The 20,720-nt window shown below is 41.1% G+C and overlaps 1 protein-coding gene across 1 annotated transcript in view; it reads left to right on the top strand.

Annotated features, from left to right (window-relative positions):
* Nucleotides 1-20,720, top strand: part of PREP (prolyl endopeptidase) — a 111,767-nt gene that overhangs the window by 21,493 nt on the left and 69,554 nt on the right. Inside the window, exons 3-6 of the mRNA XM_079781420.1 lie at nt 634-767; nt 1,822-1,952; nt 5,102-5,311; nt 10,807-10,928. Of these exons, the coding sequence (XP_079637546.1) occupies nt 634-767; nt 1,822-1,952; nt 5,102-5,311; nt 10,807-10,928 (597 nt within the window). The remainder of the gene's footprint in view (nt 1-633; nt 768-1,821; nt 1,953-5,101; nt 5,312-10,806; nt 10,929-20,720) is intronic.

Genomic DNA, 20,720 nt, shown 5'->3' on the forward strand with positions numbered 1-20,720 from the left:
ACATCTATCACCTGATATTGATACAAAGAAAAAACATGTTGTATGATGAGAACTCAGGATTAACTCTCCTTACAACTTATTTATATATATCATACAGCAGTGTTAACTATAGTCATCATATTAGATATTGCATCCTATACTTATTTTATAACTAGAAGTTTGTACCTTTGACCACCTTTATCCAATTCCCTCTCTCCCCACCTCCCTGCCTTTGGTAACCACAAATCTGATCTCTCTTCTGTGAATGTTTGTGTGGGGTTTTTTTAGGTTTCACATATAAGTGAGATCATACAGTATTTGTCTTTCTCTGCTGACTCATTTCACTTAGCATAATGCACTCAAGGTCTATTCATGTTGTCACATATGGCAGAATTTCCTTTTTTTTTTTGTGGCTGAGTAATATTCTGTTGTACATACGTATTTATCACATTTTCTTTATCCATCCCATCCGTTAGCGGACACTTAGGGCATTTCCGTATCTTGGCTATTGTAGGTAATATCTCTTCAGCATCTTTGGATCTAGTCCCAGAAGTGGAATTGCTGCATCTCTCTGATGCAAGTTATAAAAGTAAAACATTTCTCGTGGTAAATTTTATATCTGACTTTCTCGGGCCATTTACCTTTTTTCTGCAGGCTTTTGTGGAGGCCCAGAACAAGATCACGGTGCCGTTCCTTGAGCAGTGCCCCATCCGAGGTTTATACAAGGAGAGGATGACTGAGCTGTATGACTATCCCAAGTATAGTTGCCACTTCAAGAAAGGAAAGCGGTACGTGACGTTACTTTCACTTAATTTTATTTCACTTTTCTAATTGAATGCGTTCTTAAATGATAAAACAAGTTCTGAATAACTTATCAGTTTATCAAATTAATTCATTATAAAATGGATTCATTTCTATGCTTAAATATGAGAATATCTTTTGGTCTATTGTCCAAATTCTTAAAATAAGGATTAAGAAATTTAGTAGATGTCACTATAATTAAAAATAAATTAAAAACAACGAACATGATCACCAAAAAAGAAAAACAGAAAGAAATTTAGTATAGATATGTCCTACGACAAAATCTAGAGTGTAAAAAACTATTGTTTTCTTATGGCCAGTAATTGGTGAGATGGCATGATTCATAAACAACAATGGAGATTCGTTTGCCTCTAAAATTTAATTATCTTTGGTTTATACTACTTGAAAAGATTTTATTATATGCATTTCTTCTATCCAAAAATGAAAATTGTCCAGGAAGTAGAACCTAATAATTTGCTTCTCTTGTTTTCTTACTCACACTCAAGCATATTCTCTAGTTGGGTTTTTTAAGCCTCATTGGAAGCATCATCAATAATTCAGTATCCCCTTTTTCCCCAAGGATCAACAAAGTGGATCTGCATGCCAAGCCCTGCCCACCACCTGCTTTTATTAATGAGGCTTACATGGCACGCAGCCATGTCCATTCACTTATATATTGTCCTTGGCTGCTTCTGTACAACTCACAGTTGTGTAGTAGCAGCGGATATGTGTGGCCACAAAGCCTGAAATATTTTCAGTCTTGCCCGTTACAGAAAAGGTTTGCTGACCCCGACCCAGCAGCCTTTTATTTAGCAAATAAAAGTCTTTGTCTCTGTTTAGTTAAGGTGCAGAATTTGAATACTTAAAGCAATTCAGATAAACTCGAGGTATAGGGAGATGGTGGGAACTACAACCTAGTCCCCATGTCCCGTTTGCTGCGGTACGTGTGTGTGTGTGTGTGTGTGTTTGCTTATGTGCATTTGGTTTTACTCCACAAATAGACAACTCCACCGCTAAATAAAGACTGTCTCTGTCCCGCAGGTATTTCTATTTTTACAATACAGGTTTGCAGAACCAGCGAGTATTATATGTACAGGATTCCTTAGAGGGTGAAGCCAGGGTGTTCCTAGACCCCAACGTACTCTCCGACGATGGCACGGTGGCGCTTCGAGGTGAGTGCTCCACAGCCAGGCCCCCGGGAGTCCCAGGCCCCCACTCCACGCTCTGTGTTGGAGCAGTCACCTCACCTCTGAAATACCAGACAGAGCGTGGACCCTGTTGCAGAACAGATGCACACGCTATGTCAGGAGAGCTACTTTTGCACAGTGTATTTCGGACACGTGAGTAATCACGTGTCCTTCCGATGGCAGGAAGCAGATCTGGAGAATACTTGTCACTGGCCTCAAATTAGCGCCTAGGGCTTCTGAGACCCTGAAGTAGCTTCATCATTTCCCATAATATCCCTGAGAACCATCTGTGATTAGAAACACAATCCTCTTCTATAAGAAATTTAAGCTATGCAAAGAATGTTTCAACTATAAATATAAAATAGGAAGGAGTATTTTTGAGATCCGTTTCCTTGGGGGGGAGATTGATTATGAGTTTTAAAATTTAGATAATTGTCAGTATGTTATAATTAAAAGTAAAAACATACAATCTTGTAAAAATTGGACAACTTGGTACCCTGACCTCTAAAGATGCAAGTTTAAAAATTGAGTTAAGTTTAGCCTACAGTTGCTATATGTCTCCTAAATAATCCTGTCCCAAAGATACCCTCCTCCACAGGCCATAAAGATTACCCCAGGTTTGTGGCATAAACACTAGTCCTAGGGTTAGGAAGTTTGCGGTTCTATGGCTTAATAACTGTATCCTCTGAGAACCACATCTTGGTAGCATTTCAGATGTTTTTGGTGCAGTTGGCTCATCTTCTGTAGCATCTTCTGTTTTATTAAGAAAGCACGGTTGTAGGTTCAGTCCTACAGAATTGAGCAGTTGGAACACTGTAGTCCTATAATCAGGTGGGAATTAAACAGAGCTGTGCAAGGACCCTTTTATAAAGGCATTCAGTCTTTTAGTGGTTCCCTCTCCTCCTCTCCAAATGGGCTGTGTATGTAAATGATGATTCTTTACTAACTGGTATTGAAAGTAATAAGATGCGAGCCAGCTTAATAAGAGCATTCTTCCATGAATTGGAAGTTGGAGTTAAATGAACTTATTAATATACTGGTTCTGTGAAATAATGTAGGATTCATTTAGTTTTAACAAAGGTCTATCTTGCAACTCATCCAGAAAGACTTCATTATAACAGAGTCTCACCTCTCACTTTGATAATTCATTCTAGTAACTTTTTTATGTAATTGTTGCCATCTTCATGTCCTGATGGATGAAAAGGAAAATTCAACACAGGACCTGGCTTCAGTCTTTGACAGTGGTATTATAGGGAAATTATAGTATGGGTGGTAAACATTCAGATTCTTTTGATAGTATATACATTTTAAAAAATATATTTTGTTATTGATTTCAGAGAGGAAGGGAAAGTGGGGAAGAGAGAGAGAAACATCAGTGATGAGAAGGAATCATTGATTGTCTGTATCCTGCACACCCCCACGGGGGCTCAAGCCTGCAACCCCGGGCATGTGCCCTTGACCAGAATTGAACCTGGAACCCTTCAGTCTGCAGGTCAATGCTCTATCCCCTGAGCCAAACCAGCTTCGGCTAGTATATACATTTTTTTTAAAATATATTTTTATTGATTTCAGAGAGGAAGGGAGAGGTAGAGAGAGATAGAAACATCAATGATGAGAGAGAATCATTAATCGGCTGCCTCCTACACGCCTCCTACTGGGTATTGAGCCCGAAACCGGCTTGTGCCCTTGATTGGAATCTAACCCGGGACCCTTCAGTCCACAGGCTGACGCTCTATCCACGGAACCAAACCAGCTAGGGCGTAGTATATACATTTTAAAAATACATATTTGAACCCTGGCTGGTTTGGCTCCGTGGATAAAGTGTCAGCCTGCTGACTAAAGGTTTATGGGTTCAATTTTGGTCAAGGGCATGCACCTCAGTTGCAGGCTCGTGTGGGAGGCAACCAAATGATGTGCCTCTCTAACATCGATGTTTCCCTCTCTCTCTATTTCTCCCCCTCTCCTACACTCTCTCCAGAAATCAATGGAAAAACTACCTTAGGTGAGGATTAACAAAAATAAGTAAAATATAATTTGAAATCAAAATTTTTATTTGGAATTTTTCTGAAAATTTTATAATTACACATAGCTAATTCAAACACTACAATGTTATATAGAGTGGAAAGTGAATATTTTCTCCCCATCATCTTCTAGATTCTTTTCTGCAATTACATACATATCCTGGATATTTTATAGGAATTGTAAGTGATTAATAAGTAGGCTTTTTAAAGTTTTAGACATATTTTCCATTAATAGAGGTCTCATGTAAAACTAGTAGAAAACCCTGAAAATAGTTGGGTTTCTTTAGAATAATTTCCACACCCCCCCCCCCCCCCCTGGTAAAGTTCAACAAACATTCTAAGAGGAAATTGGAAATTTCTCGTGTTGGTGTCTGGTACCAAATGCTATACCATAATGATAATTCATAATGATGAAAGCTGCTATACATGTGTAACTATTTGTCAGGAAACATTCCATGGTGTTTACAATGATCTATCTGTCATGTCCCTAAAGAATTGGACAAAGTGGAGTAGTCCATAGATGGTGTTGCTTTTCTTCCTTTTCCACGGTCACTTTTGGAACGTGGGCTGTGTGAGATCTTCATTGCAGACCCTCAGGCCTTATTTGCCTGGGCTGGTGGTGTTCGGATGGTATGGACGATAATCCTCCAGTACCAGTAATGCTCAGAAAATGGGGTTGTAAAGAATGATCTCAGATAGTTTGGAGTCCATTCCAAAAATTACCTAATGACTCCATTTTAGTTCTGTTTCACGGTGTGTGTCCTAATTCAATCATTACTCCAAAGGCAGTTTCCTTACTCCTTACTTGTTCCCTTTAGAGTGTAAATAAAAGGTGCTGAAAGTCCGAGGTGAGCTCTGCTTTTAACTGAGAGAAATTAAAAAATAGAAGCATCTTAGAGGACGTATAATCCAACACTTCATTTTACAGATGAAGAAAGGAAGACTTGCTTAAGGTCATAAGGCAAATGCCTGTAAGACATGGGCTTGGCCCTCAGAGTTCCTCACTACCACATTCTGCCTCCGTGTATGGCAGCGTTGTGGGACAGCGCAGGGCAGTGAGCAGGGCCAGCCACTGTGTCCCCATCACTGTTGGTTTTCTCCTGTGTTCCATAGGCTATGCATTCAGTGAAGACGGTGAATATTTTGCTTATGGTCTGAGTGCCAGTGGCTCCGACTGGGTGACAATCAAGTTTATGAAAGTCGATGGTGCCAAAGAGCTTCCAGATGTGCTTGAAAGAGTCAAGTTCAGCTGTATGGCCTGGACCCATGATGGGAAGGGGATGTTCTACAACTCTTACCCCCAACAAGATGGAAAAAGTGATGGTACGTTAAGACTTCAGGTGAAGGCACTTTTTTTATGAAATAGAAGTGTGACGCCCATAACTTTAAAAGAAAAACTAATCCCTAACAGTTTGGTCTAGAGCAAGCATGTCAAACTCTCGGCCCACAGTGAATATTTTGGGGGCCCAGCCAATATAACGGTATGTAAGAAACATTTTAATAAAAATTCCGTAACTTAATTTTTACAATATTCTGTTATACATAATCTATCTATATATATAAAAGGCTAAGTGAACGACTGTATGTCCAACCAACCGGCCGGTACATATGATGCACACTGGCAATTTAAAAAGAAACATTGCCTCGTGCATGTGCAATACATGTAAAGCTCTCGCTGGCACCAATCCCACATGTGTGTTTCAATCTGTCATTGTCAATCGTGAATTTGGTTGTTACTTGACATTCAATGTGAACCACATCGTGATTTATTCATCAACCATCCGACTGGCCAGTACATATGATGCATAATGGCAATTTAAAAATAAACATTGTCTTGCACATGTGCAATATATATAAAGCTCTCTCTGGTGCCAATCGCACGCATGTTTTAATTTTGTAATACTATATTATATATACTATTTTGATATGTAATTTTTTGCAGTAAAGTAATTACAGCATGAATCTTTTTTCTAATTAATTTCCTTTCAATGTGCATGAATCCGTGCACCAGGCCACTAGTCTACACTAATAAAAGAGAAATACACAATTGACCGTACCTCTGCGACACCCACCAGCCAACCAGGAGTGAGTGTGCAAATTAACCCAACAAAGATGGCGGGTTAATTTGCATACAAAGGCTCAGAGCGAAGACTGAAGGCTCCAGACCGAGCGAAAACTGAAGACTGAAGAGGCTTGGCTTCTCCGCTGTGGCCGGAACGAAGGCCTGGGTCCCGGGTGCTGGAGGAAAACCGGTGCTGGCAGCCAGGGGAAGGAAGGCCTATTGCACCTTCTTATATATATAAGAGCCTAAGTGACCGAAGGACCAGTCAACCAGTCGCTATGACATGCACTAACCACCAGGGGGCAGATGCTCAACATAGGATCTGCCCCCTGGTGGTCAGTGTGCTCCCACAGCCAACCTCCCGTAGCCCCTCCTCCTGGCCGGCCAACCTCCCACAGCCCCTCCCCCTGGCTGGCCAGCCCCAATCGGCCCCAGTCGCTGTCTAGGCTGAGGGACCCCACCCATGCACGAATTCATGCACTGGGCCTTTAGTTATTAATAACGAACTACAACATTCGCTAATGACTGATCACTATAATCGTGTTGCACTCATTTTCCTTACGCGCCTTATGTGCAGGCGCACCATTTCTCTCCACTACTACTAGCAGCGAATATTTTAGCAGCCAATTGCCACATCATTAGTCTTGGACTGACTTGTTTGGTGTGCGCAACAGGAAATATTTTGCTTTTGAAGAACAAGAAAAATAGGTTTATTTGTGTTACACTTACTAATTTGTGCAGTTATTCAGTGCCTGGTAAGTTAATGTTCAAGAAAAAATACTAGTTTTTATTAAAATGTCTATTACTTTATGTTAACGATTACTCATTTATTTCAGCCCTTTGTATTTAGCATGCCTATCGAAATAAACCTACGTTTCTATGAAAATTGAAGCTTTTGTTTTTTTGCGGCCCACATAAACTTAAACCTTGTTTATTTGGCCCGTGTTAGCCTTTGAGTTTGACATGCTTGGTCTAGAGCCAGGATTCCTCAAAGAACGTTATACCAGGTAACTTCGTTGTGTAACAGGTCACCCCAAACCTCAGTGGTTTAGAATAATGACCATTTATTTTGCTTGAGTCTATGGGTTGTCCAGGCAGTTCTTCTGGGCTTAGCTGAGTTCCATCATGTATCTGTCTGTGGTTAGCTGCAGGTCAGTTGGCTTGACTTTTACATGTCTGGGTCCTCGGCTCTGCTCCATGTGGTCTCTCATCCTCTAGCAGGCTAGTTCGCATGAAAGCTCAGCAGGATTCCAAGAGGGAAAGCTGAAGGCACAACTTCTTAGATGCCTGGGCTTGTTACTGTCATGCTGTCACTTCCCTGCATTCTGTTGACCATCCCCTATTCAAGCAGATACTGGGAACTGTGAAAAATGGAGGCCATTATTGCAATCAATCTCTCACAGATGTGTTCTACGTCACAGGGGGATCATGGAGAAGATGGATTTTTTTCATAAAACCAACTTATTTAATGATGTTGAGTGATTATAAAATTTTTCTGCTGCAATCATCATTGATCTCTTCCCCCGATCAGAAGTTACAGTTCCCCTGTTGGTTGCATTTATCTTGACACTTTTCTCCTTGTTAACTTCCCATACACATCTATTCTTCTCCTCTTCAGTTTCACAAAGATCCTGTTGTGTCCAGTGGTCCCTCTTTCTTTCCCCCCTCACTCATCTTCCCAGACAGGAAGGGTCCTGCACCTTATCAGCGTCTTTATGCCACTCCATATTCCACTCGAGGGATAGCATTCTCATGTTTCTGGGCTGGTCTTGACGGGTGGGTTTTACGATCCCTTTGTTAGAGCTGTGGAGCTGGGATGCAGAGTCTCAGGTACCTTTTTCAGAGCCTGGGCCTGGCCAGTGCTTTCTACCGCACATGTTTCCCCCTTACCATGACCTCCTGTATCTTTGTCATCTTCAGTTATGCTCTCCTTTCTGTCTCCCCCCCGCCCCCTCCCAGTTGAATTGGGAATAAAGCTGTAACACTTTTCATCTCTTTTGGCTATGTTTACCGTCTGCTGCCTTTGATTATGCTACTCAGTACCTTTCTCTGAATTCACCAGGGATCTACAAAAGGAGCTAAGAGGTTTTAAAATCAAGGATGTTGGCTAAAGAAAGACCTCTGTGTCTGTACTGAGAGTGCCAGTGGGTTAGAAATTGTTGGCCATTTCCAAGTTCTGGGAGATCAAAAAAGCATATAACTGGCCATTTCTTGTTAGAGAACAATGTTTATTAAGTTAATTTGGGAAAAACATGAAAAATTTCAGTTATCCTCCACTTTCAGTGGCAACAATAGCAATTGCAATTGAACTAAGAAAGCCAGTACCTCCCGGCTGTCAGTTGCTGCCCTCTTGTCCAGAGAACCTCAGCAGCCACTTAGGGTGAGTGCTGGAGGCCCTTGCAGTAAAAGCTGAGCAGTTCTGACTGCGCACTTCTTACCCGTGTTCCCAGAAAACCCTTGGAAAATCACCAAGTGCTCTGAGGCGGTGGTGTTTTTTTCATTAAATTTACTGGGGTGACATTGGGTGAGAGGATCATAGAGACTTCCAAGTGTACATTTCTATGACACAAGATCTGGATATTGCACTGTGTGTCATGGTATTATCTTTTCCTTCATTGTTCTGAAAGCTTGGTACATTTTCAGAATAAAATAAAAATAGTTCAATCTTACTACAGCCTCAAAAATCAGCATATATGTGTGAATTACTTCCAGATGATATTCAACTGATTCTTAACTTTTTTTTTAATAGTTCACTTTTAGAGCCAATTTAGGTTCACAGCAAAATTGAGCACAGGTTACAGAGATTTCCCATACATCCCCTGCCTGCACACATGCATAGCCTCCCCTGTTATCAGCATCTCCACCACAGTGGCACAGTTGATGAGCCTACATGAACACCTCATAATCACCCCAAATCGATCATTTGCATTAGACTTCAGTTTATGTTGTACATTCCATGGGTTCACACAAATGTGTAACGCTATGTATCCGCCATTGTGGCATTATACCAGGGTAGTTTCACTGCCCTGATAATCCTCTGTTCCACCTCTTTATCCTCCCTCCCTCCCTCTCTCCTAACCCCTGGCAACCACTGATCTTACTGACTCCATAGCTTTGCCTTTTCCAGAATGCCTTTAGTTGATATTGACTATCTGCCCTTTTCAGATTGGCTTCTTTCACTTAGTCATATGCATTTAAGATTGCTCCATATCTTTTCACAGCTTGATAGTTTATTTCTTTTTAGTGCTTAATAATATTCTATTGTCTAGATGTAGCATGGTTTACTTATGCACTCACCTACAACATCTTGGTTACTTCCAAGTTTTGGCAATTATGAATAAAGCAGTTACAAACATTTGTGTGCAGGTTTTTGCATCAACATAAATAAGTTTTCAACTCCTTTGGGTAAATACCAAGGAGTGCAATTATCGCATCATGTGGTAGAAGTATGTTTAGGTTTGGAAGAAACTGCCAAACTGTCTTGCAAAGTGGCTGTGCCATTTTGCATTCCCACCAGCAATGGATGAGAGTTCCCATTGCTCCACATCATCAGCATTTGGTGTCATCCATGTTCTGGATTGTGGCCATTCTGATAATGATACCTGGGTTGTATTTGCATTTTCTTGATGACCTATGATGTGGAACATATTTGCATATGCTTACTTGCCATCTCTACTGTCTGTTAAGATCTTTGGCCCATTTTTTAATCAGGTGTTTGTTTCCTCATTGTTGAGTGTTAGTAATTCTTTGGGTATTTGGGATAACAGTCCTTTATCAGATGTGTTTTTTGCAAATATTTTCTCCCAGTTTGTGGCTTGTCTTTTCATTTCCTTGACAGTATCTTTCACCGAGCAGATGGCTTTAATTTGAATGAAGTTCAGCTTCTCAGTTCTTTCATGAATTGTGTCTTTGGTGTTGTATCCAAAAAGTCACCACCAAACCCAGGGTCATCTAGGTTTTCTCCTGTGTTGTCTTCTGGGACATTTACAGTTTTGCATGTATAGTTAGGGCTGTGATCCATTTTGAGTCCATGTTTGTGAAGTGTGTCTGGTCTGTGTCTAGATTGTTTTACATGTGGCTATCCACTGTTTGTTGAAAAAAAATGATCTTTTCTCTGTTGTGTAACCCTTGCTCCTGTTTCTGGGCTATCTACTCTATTCCATTGATCTTTTTGTCTGTTTTTGCCAATGGCACCAATGTCTTGATTACTTACAGTAAGTCTTGAAGTCAGATAATGTCTGTCCTCCAATATTGTGTTGGCTGTTGTTTTGTTTTTGCTTCTCCACATAAACTTTAGAATCAGTTTGTCAATATCCACAAAATAACTTGAATAACTTGCTGGGATTTTGACTGGGATTGGATTGAATCGAAAGGTCAAGTTGAGAAGAACTGACTTCTTGACAATATTGAGTCTTCCTGACCATGAACATGAAGTATCTCCCCCATTTATTTAGCTCTTCTTTGATTTCTTTCATCAAAGTTTTTATAGTTTTCCTCCTCTAGATCTCATACATATTTTGTTAGATTTATACCTAGGTATTCCATTTGGGGGTACTAATGTAAGTGGTATTGTGTTTTTAGTTTAAAATTCCATTTGTTCATTGCTGGTATGTAGAAAAACGATGAACTTTTATGTAATAACCTTATATCCTACAACCAGATATGTGACTTTGACTCTAGCATAGTACAGTGTGGGTGGAATAGATTCTCTTAAAATGGCACACTGCGTTTCAGTCTACATTGTTAACTCTTCCAGGCACAGAGACGTCCAGCAACCTCCACCAGAAGCTCTGCTACCATGTCTTGGGGACTGATCAGTCAGAAGATATTTTGTGTGCTGAGTTTCCTGATGAGCCTAAATGGATGGGTGGAGCTGAGGTATTGTACTATTGTGAAATTTTACCCAAAAAGACCATGTCCCATGGATTGTATATGTAAATATCCTTGTTTCGTGATGACCTTTATGAATGGTAGAAGTCAGTCCTTTGAGGGAATAGTTTTTTTGTTAAAAATATTGGCATTCACAATTATTCCTAAGAATGAAGTTGATGATAAACCTTTTAACAGCAGTCACAACATAAAAAATCTTACTACTAAAAGTTATACATGCTTATGGTAAAAAAATGTAAAAGTCCAGAATAACGTAAAGTGAAACATGAACATTGTGAAACTCGGAATCCTACTTAGAGGTGAGGAGAGTATACTAATAAACATTTTCCTTTCATATGCATGTGAGACTGTAGCGAGTGTGTGTTTTCCTGTTTTACACAGTTTTGCTCTTTGTGTAGATTGTTTGTTTTTACACTAAAAAAAGTATCCTTTAGATATCTTCCTGTTTTATTTTTTTAATATGTTTTTATTGATTTCAGAGAGAGAGATAGAAACATCAGTGATGAGAGAGAATCATTGATCGGCTGCCTCCTGCACATCCCCTACTGGGGATTGAGCCTGAAACCCGGGCATGTGCCCTCACAAGGAATCAAACCGGGACCTCCTTGTGCATGGTGTCAGCGCTCAACCTCTGAGCCACACCAGCTGGGTGATACCTTCCCATCTTATAGTTAGATAGTTCATACATTCTTTGGGGATCTTGACAATAACCAACCTCTATTGAAGTGATACATATTTGAAGTTACTGGCCTAGATTTTATTCTGTATCTTGCTAATCAATTGAAAAAGCTTAGAGTTGCTTAGAGTAAGAATTTACTGCTGTGAGTTCACTTCTGGGTACTAAGAAATACTTTTTTAAAGAAAGCAAAACAGCCCTGGCCAGGTGGCTCAGTTGGTTGGGGCATCGTCCCATATACCAAAAGGTTTTGGGTTTGATTTCTGGTCAGGGCACATACCCAGGTTGTGGGTTCAATGCCCTTGTAGGGCGCATATGGGTGGCAATTGATCGATGTTTCTCTTTCACATTGACATTTTTCTGTCTCTCTTTCTCTCAAATAAACATATCCTCAGGTAAGGATTTAAAAAAAAAAAAAGAAAGAAAAACATTCTGAATGTTTTAATATAAGTAGACTATCATTCCATTTTTAAGTGGGAATGAGGAATCCACTAGAAACATTTTAGCTCATTGAGCCATTTAGCTCTTCTCTGAGAGACAATTAAAAATTTGGTAAGTAAAGGACATTTTAACTTTGAACTTCTGCTCATGGGTCTGGTTCATTGGGGCAAAGAGTAGGAACCCATGGTATTTTAGTTCATGTGCGTTGATATACCTTATTCCAAATTGTCCCTTTATTTCTTTATTTTGTTTCTCTAGATGAGGGCTTGTCATACTATTGTCCTTAGGCCAGATCTGGCCCACTGCTAGTTTTTGTAAATAAACTTTTATTGGAACAGCACACCCTTTGTTTATGTAGTGTCCGTGACTACAGTCAACCTCCAACACCAGAGTTCAGTAGTTGTCACAGAAGGCCACAAGGCCCACAAAGGTTTACAGAAAAACTTCGCCAGACTTTAATTCACTGTGCTAAAAATGAATCGATAGGACTTATATTTTATTAACTGAAACTGTGCCCTTTTTTCATGCTTTTTCTTTTCTACCTAATTCCCCACCCTACAAGCTTTGCTTGTATAGTTACTATTGCCGTATTTCTCGCATATTTGTTTTTAATGGCTCTTCTGACTCTATTGGTATGTTTCTACTAAATTTTCTTCTTATATCAGCTTTTCCTCATACCTAAGGCTTCTGCTTACTATGGATATGTGTTTATTTAAAAAATAGTATAAATTTTAACTTTCATCTGAATTTAGGGAGACAAAATACGCTACCAAAACAACCTAAAAACATTAGGTCATGTGTTTCTCTTTATCTTTATTTGGGGGGAAACCTAAAATAACATATTTTAGTAATCAAATGTTATTCCTTCTGGACTTACCATAAATTCAAAAACATGTGGTGGAGAAATTTTTTCCTTCCAGGCTAATAATTTCATTGAACCAGGCCTGTTTTAATCAAAGTAAAATTATTTGGTTGATACAATAACAGGAACACTAAAAATAAATGCCATAATATCAGTATATTTTAGCAAATTGGTATAAAAGAAACCAGTTTAACTGGAATACATGCAACTCTGGTTGCTCAGATCTCTTTGTTAGCACTTGGTTGAAGCAGCTAGTTTTTGTTCAATACTTTTTGAAATCATGATAAATATACATAAAATAAAGTTTACTAGTTTATTCATTTTATGTATAGTGTGGCAGTAAATATGTTAACACTGTTGTGCAACCATCAGCACTGTTCACCTCCAGGACTTTTTTCATCTTGCAAAATTGAAACTGTTCCCATGAAGCAATAAATCCCCACCCTCCTCCTCTCCGATCCCTGCTCCTTTCTGTCTCCATGTATTTGACTACTCTAGGTGCCTCATATAAATGTCGTCATAGAGTCTTTGTCCTTTTGTGTCTGGCTATGTCACTTAGCATAATATTAAGGCTTGTCCATGTCATAGCGTATGCCAGAATTCCCTCCTTTTTAAAGTTGGAGAATATTTCATCAGTGTATATACCACATTTTTTTATGCATTCATTCATCGATGGACATGTGAATTGTTCCAGTAGCATTATTAAGAATAATGCTGCTATGAGCAGCAGTTTTTAAAAATAACAGGGGCGATACATCATATGAACATTTAACATCTGTATATTCCATTCTACTAGCTAGGCAGCTGAAAAGAAGAGCGGATTTAAGTAGTTCAGTGATCCTTCTACCATTCATTTAATAGATGTTCACTCTGCATAACTTAACTAATGAAATCCTTGCCACAGCCTTGAGAAGCAGTGATCAATCCTATTGCACGGACAAAATAGCATACCTGCCGGGTTGGTTACCATGAGAGTCCGTGGCTGGAACTGCCTGCTGGGTATGTCAGGCCTCTGTATCTTCTTAACACCCATGTGCTCTGTGTCTGCTCAGAGGAAGAGGTCACACAAAACAACAGCAGTGACTGTTTAAAGAATGGCAGTAAGTGAAGAGATGCGTCTTTACTGAACAGAAGTAATAAATGAAGTTGTTTTTAAAAAAATGCTACAGGGACAAAGTGGGACCTGAGGGACTTTATTGGATCAGGACCCTAATCAGTGAAGAGTGCGAAGAAAGCCTATAAGGCTTAGGCAGGTCAGGCTGACGTAGGCGAGTGTCCCCATCCTTCCTCACCCTGCTGTCTGTGATCGTTCTGAGCTGAGAGGACCTTCTTGCTGCATAGGGGATCCCTGTCATTTCAGCCTGAACACTATAGTTCTGTAGGTAAAAGCCTTCAGAGAAGCCTGAGGCCCATCCTAAATTGATGATTCAGTTCCAGGTCAGAAAAATCTAAATCAAGGGAAAAAAATATTGATGTGGGAGTTTCTTATACCTGGCAAGGAAGTGTGATAAAGCCAGGGGGATCCAAGCGGCCGGTGTGCTGTTGACTGTCTAGACCAGCGTCACCCATGATTGGTGTCCGATGAGCAATCAGGACATGGGCTGGAAACGAAGCCAACAGTTTCCTAACAGCCTTGATTTAGTGACCCACATCCTAGAGAAAAGCAGTCGTCCTTTATATAACCATGCACCAAATACATGTGTTGCAATTGTTGCTTCTATTTTTCAAGCAGTTGTTTTTAGGATCATCATTTTGAACCTGGTATTTCATGAACGCGTTTTAACAGTATCTCTGGGTGGAGAGCCCGTGTTACAGTGATGGTGTGTACTGCAGCAGAAATCAGGAGAATTTTATTCTAGTCCTACCTGGTGGCCTTAGGCAAGTCACCTCACCCCTGCAAGCCTTGTTTCCTCCGCGGCTTTTCAGCTCTGAAAGTCTGTGATGAGAGGATGTATCACAGCATCTCATAGACTAGTGATGGGCAACCTTTTGAGCTTGGTGTGTCAAACTTCGCCAAAAAACTGAGCATAACTCGGGTAGTGTGTCACTTTGAGGAAAAAAACATTATTTTGCAAATGTTTCATCCTCAGGATCAGCAAATGTTTCATCCTCGGCATGCGGCCGCCTCAGCGGCCGCGTGTCATCAGAAATGGCTACGCGTGTCAGTGCTGACACGCATGTCATAGGTTCGCCATCACTGTCATAGACCCTGAAGCAGGCTTCCTGGGTGAGAACATAGCTGCTGGATTTGAGATCACAAGGGTGTGGAGTGCCGGTGTTGTGGGTGCAGTCTGAGGCGCTTGTGGGCGGGAGCGGAGTGTGTGAGTGGATATGATTCTCTGGCTGGCTGCCGCCCTCCTCCCTTTGGCTGTTGCAATCAGGTTCACCGGGGACTTCCCTTTGTGTCCTAGTTGCTGTCTCCTCATGACTCAGCTCCTCTTTCACAAATGTCTTTGCTTTCCTGCATTGGACAGGTCGTTCTGACCTTGGACAAGTCTCTAAGCTACTGTCAGGAGGTAGCCTTACTCTTCCCATTGTTGCTGATGACCCATCTCTCCCCAGGACGACCACCTTCCACCTGGCAGAACCCGTGGCCGTCTGGCCACTTTGGGGTATTAGGTCTATTGCTCAAGTTCCGTGGCAGTCCAAAACCAGATATCAACTCCAGTTTCTATGCTGCTTCCCTCTCCCCAGCTCAGGTTTGGGGAGCACATGGGGTAGGGGCTATTTAATTCTTTCCCTTGTTTGTTTATCTGTTTGTTTGTTTTTCCATACAGAGATGTGGACATGAATAGTCATAGCAACCAAACTGGATATAACCCAGATGTCCACTAAAAAGTACATGAATGAACAAATTGTATATCTCTGCACTGGAATACTATTCAACAATAAAAAGGAATGACCTATTTGCATACCTAACAACATGTGGATAAATCTCAAAAATTATTAATGCTCAGTGGAAGAAGCTGGGAGAGAAAGAGTACACAGAGTTAGATCCCATTTATATAAAACTCTAGAAAATGCAAACTAGTATATAGTGACGTGGACAGATCAGTGGTTGCTTGGGGACTGGCAGGGAGGGAAGATGAAGGGACAGGCAGAAACTCTGGGGGATGATGAGACCGGAACTTGGAAATGACGTTTTACAGGTGGGGCCATCCTGAGCAGTGGCAGGACCCCCATTGTCTCCCTCCCCTCTGGAATTCGCCCTGGCTTTTGGTCTTCAGTGTCCATGCAGGGAGGAGGAGGCAGGGAAGGGGGACAGGATTTTTGCTCATTGGGAGCTGTTTGTTGATTGATTCTGGCTGCTCAGCAGTCCACCAGCTCTTAGGCATCCTTTAGGAGTGAGATTCCCTCAATTCTGGGAACCTCTGTGCTTTGCTGTTCCCTGATGTGGGTTATAAACTCTCTGGCTGACCTTTCTGTGTTTTTGCATGTGCCTCTGAGCTTCTGCTCCCAGTAGGGCTCCCTTGAGAGTTGTGCCTGTCTGGCACCTCCTGCCCCTGCACCCATCCTTTTTCAGCAGGGACTTTTCAGATGACTGGAGGCCAGCTACTTTGTTGGTACTTCTTGATCCAGGGGAAGCGACATCCATGGGTTCTCCGTGGAAATGCAGGCAGTGTTCACCACTGACCTCCTCCCACCAGCCTCGCCTCTCAGGCCCTCCCAGCAGCACCCTCATGACCCTGGGGTAACACGCAACAGATACCTAGCATTCGGCTTGGAAGAACAGTGGCATCAAGTGTTATTTAATATTGACGGTGAGGCTTTTGTTGCAGGGCAGTGATTGTGGAAGGATAGGAATTGTCATTTTAGAAGGTCTCTTGGACAGAAAAGAAAAGAAAAGCTCTTTATTTAAAATGATTTGTAGAGCATTGGGGCACACACACACACAGAGAAATCAAGCATTTTGAGGCACTTTCCCAGCAGAGGGTGCTCTAGAATGAAGATTCTGAAAATGGATTCATTCCCTTTAGAAAAGATCAGGGAGAAAATAACCTGCCTCTCTCTGATTATCCAGCTGAATCTTATTTTGAGAACTTAATTCCATTATACTTAATTCCATTCCAATTTTTCAGTACAGAGGTAATCCTAATTCTTAATATTCATTACATGTCGCTCTACAAGCCATTTTAATGTGTTCACTTGTGACCCTTAGAGTTAACCTTTTGCACTCGGATGTCGAGTGTGACTTGACACGGTTAGCATTAGAATAAAGGAATCGAGAAAAAAGCAAGCGAGTGCAAAGGGTTAATATGTACATGTTTGTTCACATTTATATATATTACACATATATTAACATGTAAAAGCGTTGCCTGATGCTTGACTCACTATAGGCACTCGTGAATGTTAATTTTCTTACTCTCCCCTCTCCCCTGCTGAGGTTCATGCACAGAAGACCTTCTGGGCCTGGTGTGCACCCAGCTTCGCCTACAGAACATACCAGCTCAGTAAAGTGCAGATGTTCCTCGGGGAACTCTGCCTCACCTGCCCTCACTCATTGGATGGTTTTCACTTGGAATAGTAATTGCTCAGCAGCCTTCTCAGTGGTCAGGACAGTTCATGCATTTATTCCACAAATACCTAGTAAGTCCTTGCTTTGTGTCCACTATTGTGCAGGGACCCGGTGATACTCAGGATCAAAGAGCAGAGCACTGGCCCTTATGGAAGATGTTTTTGTCATGGTAACCCATTCACTTTCAGTATTTTTACATAATACAAAGAGTCTGGGGGGCTCACGGCAGAATTTCCCCCATGTTTGGTTTGGTTTGTCATTTTAAAGATACCATTGTCCTCTTGACCTTAACTTCAGTAATTGAGCCTGAGACTGTCAGCAGGAAAATCTCAGCAGCACGCCTGGGAAGGCAGAACAGTCAGGAAGCCAAACTGAAGAGCTGGGTGTGGGTAAAGCTAGAGGCCTGCTTCTCTGTATCTATATATATAAAAGGCTTATGTGCTAAGTGTCTGTCCGACTGGTCGCTATGACGCGCACTGATCACCAGGGGGCAGATGTTCAACACAGGAGCTACTGTGGTGCGCTCTGGCCATTTACAGAGAAATGGCACTGTGGATCTGGTGCTCACAAAGCAACACTCCACTTCCCTCAAGTGGGACGCAGGCCCGGCCACCACCCCGGAGCGACAGCCCACCAAATCGCAGCTGATGCTGCTGAGACCCCATGGCGCAAAATGAGGCCCACAGCCCAGCCCAGCCCAGAAATGGTCTCTGTGGGCGCTGGGTAATGATGTCACGTAGCAACTCCCGGCTTCCTCTCCCTAGCGACGACTAGCCTCCTTGCAGTTTCTTCAGCCCAAGAATACGACTTGCTTTATAGCCAGGTGCAAACATTTCACCAAATGTCTGTGAAGCGTTTTCCCGTGCCTTATCTCATTTGATCCTCACAGAAGTCCTGGAGTCGGTAGATAGGAGACTCGGTGGAATCCTGTTTTCTTTTCATTATCTGGAAAACAGATATTTAGAAACCTTTGAAACTTGACCTGACTGAAAAGAAGTAAGAACTGGTGGACCTTGAAAATGACTTCAGGTTTTCTCACTGTGCAGAATGTAGTCAAACACTGCTGCAGTTAAATATTTTACCCTGTGTTCTCCCTACGTGATCTACAATAATAATCTGCTTCGTGTTGATATTTATTGCTGTGTTGATGACAATTACCTGAAAGAGAAGTTGGAGTGCTTCACTGGGCTGGAAAAAACTTAGTTAAATCAGAAAGCAGGTCTAAGTAAGCAAGTTTATCTCTCTATATATAAAGCTTTCGCTGGCGCCAATCGCATGCGTGTGTTTCCATCTATCATTGTCAATTGTGAATTTGGTTGACACTTCTATTATAGAGAAAGGGCGAATAACAATATTAAAATATTTCTTCTAATTAATTTCCTTTCAATGTGCACGAATTCGTGCACCAGGCCACTAGTGTATACATAAAACAGCTCCTGATGGGGAGGCAGGGCGGAGGGTGTAATAGTCAGGTAGGATTTGCCAGTCAACCACTTGTCTCACCTGACCCCTCTATTGCTCAGTAAGGGAGGAAAGAAAACAAACAGTAGATTCTTAAATAACCAAGCTTACCTGCCAGAATAACCACCATGTAGATTGGAAAGAGTAGTGGCTATATCATGCCTAGACCTACATTATTTACTTTACTTTGAATGGGTTATCTTTTCCTAGAATTTTCTGTTATATCTGTTTCTGGCATACAAGCTGCACATAAGAGTGTTGGGGCTCATGTCTCTTTCCCCATTGCTGTAGTGTCTCTGTGTTGGGAAAGCTGGGTAATTTGATTTAATGACTACCTATTAGAAATGTTTGTTAATGCACATCCCATGTGTTTATGACTACCCTTTACTTCTGTTACTAACATTCTCTTATTTTTATTACAAGCCCGTAATGAGTCCCATAAAAGGAAAGCCATCATTGTCGGTGATTATTTTGACATTTAAAAGTTTTTCTAAGTTAAGTTTTTCAGACACACTTAATATTAAAGGATTTTATATTAACAGCTATTACAAGAGGAATTCAAAAGCGTCTCTCAAATAAAATTGATAAACTTCCCTGCTCTGAGAGGAACATGATTAACTCTTGAAGCTATTAAAATCCATTTTCACTCCTTTTGTTAATTTCCTGGACAATTTTAAGTCTCACTTCTTTTCAGTATACTTATTTTATACACAATTAATTCTTTTATCATAATATATAAAAGAAAATACTTTCCTCAGTCTGAAAAAGTGCATGTAGATTCAAATTATGAAAACCTTTCTCCACCCTCTTGTTGGATTCTAAGTTTTAAGTATGTATATCAAAGAAACTTCATGTCCATGAAGATTCGGTTATTAACACAAGCCCAGGTGCCTGTGTAGTTCAGCAGCTCTAGCACAAAATCCTTCATGAGTTTTTCTTTGAAAATGATAATATGTTTGATGAAAGTCCACATATTCTGTGTATATATAAGTATTGGTTATGTGTCCCGTCACTTTGAAGGACAAATAACCTTGTAGATAGTTAAATGATTGGAGAGTTTAAAACATTAACAAGTGATCTTCTGCTAATTTTCTCTTAATAAAAGATGCATGAAGGAAAGCTCGCTTATTCCAGTCATTTGAAAAGCCCAGTTGTTTTTTTAATAAATTACCATCCTGTTTTAAATTATATATTTTTATTAATTTCAGAGAGGGAGGGAGAGGAAGGGAAAGAAACAGCAATGATGAGAGAGAATCATTGATTGGCTGCCTCCTGCATCTATCTTCGATCCTCCTGGGGATCGAGTCCGCAAACCAGGCATGTGCCTAGGGGAAAATGAACCATGACCTTCTGGTTCATAGGTTGACACTCAACCACTGAGCTACACCAGCAGGGCCCAGCTATTATTATGTAGTATTGAGACTGAGAATAGCCAGATTCATCAACTTTAAAGTTTTTATAATGCTAGTAATCTACACTAATAAAAGAGAAAGATGCAAATTGACCGTACCTCCGCAACACCCACCAGCCAACCAGGAGTGAGTATGCAAATTAACCCAACAAAGATGGTGGGTTGATTTGCATACGCAGGCGCGGAGCAAAGACTGAAGAGTGTTGGCTTCTCCGCTGCAGCCAGAGCGGAGAAGCCAAGCCTCGCTGCGGCCAGAGCAGAGAAGCCTAGCCTTGCTGCGGCCTGAGCGAAGGCCTGGGTCCTGGGTGCCAGAGGAAAACCAGTGCCAGCAGCCAGGGGAAGGAAGGCCTGTTGCGTGAATCTTCGTGCAACAGGCCTCTAGTAATAAATAGTTATACAAGTCTCTTGTAATA

This window comes from Cnephaeus nilssonii (assembly GCF_951640355.1).
Source record: "Cnephaeus nilssonii genome assembly, chromosome: 9".
Lineage (NCBI taxonomy): Eukaryota > Metazoa > Chordata > Mammalia > Chiroptera > Vespertilionidae > Cnephaeus > Cnephaeus nilssonii.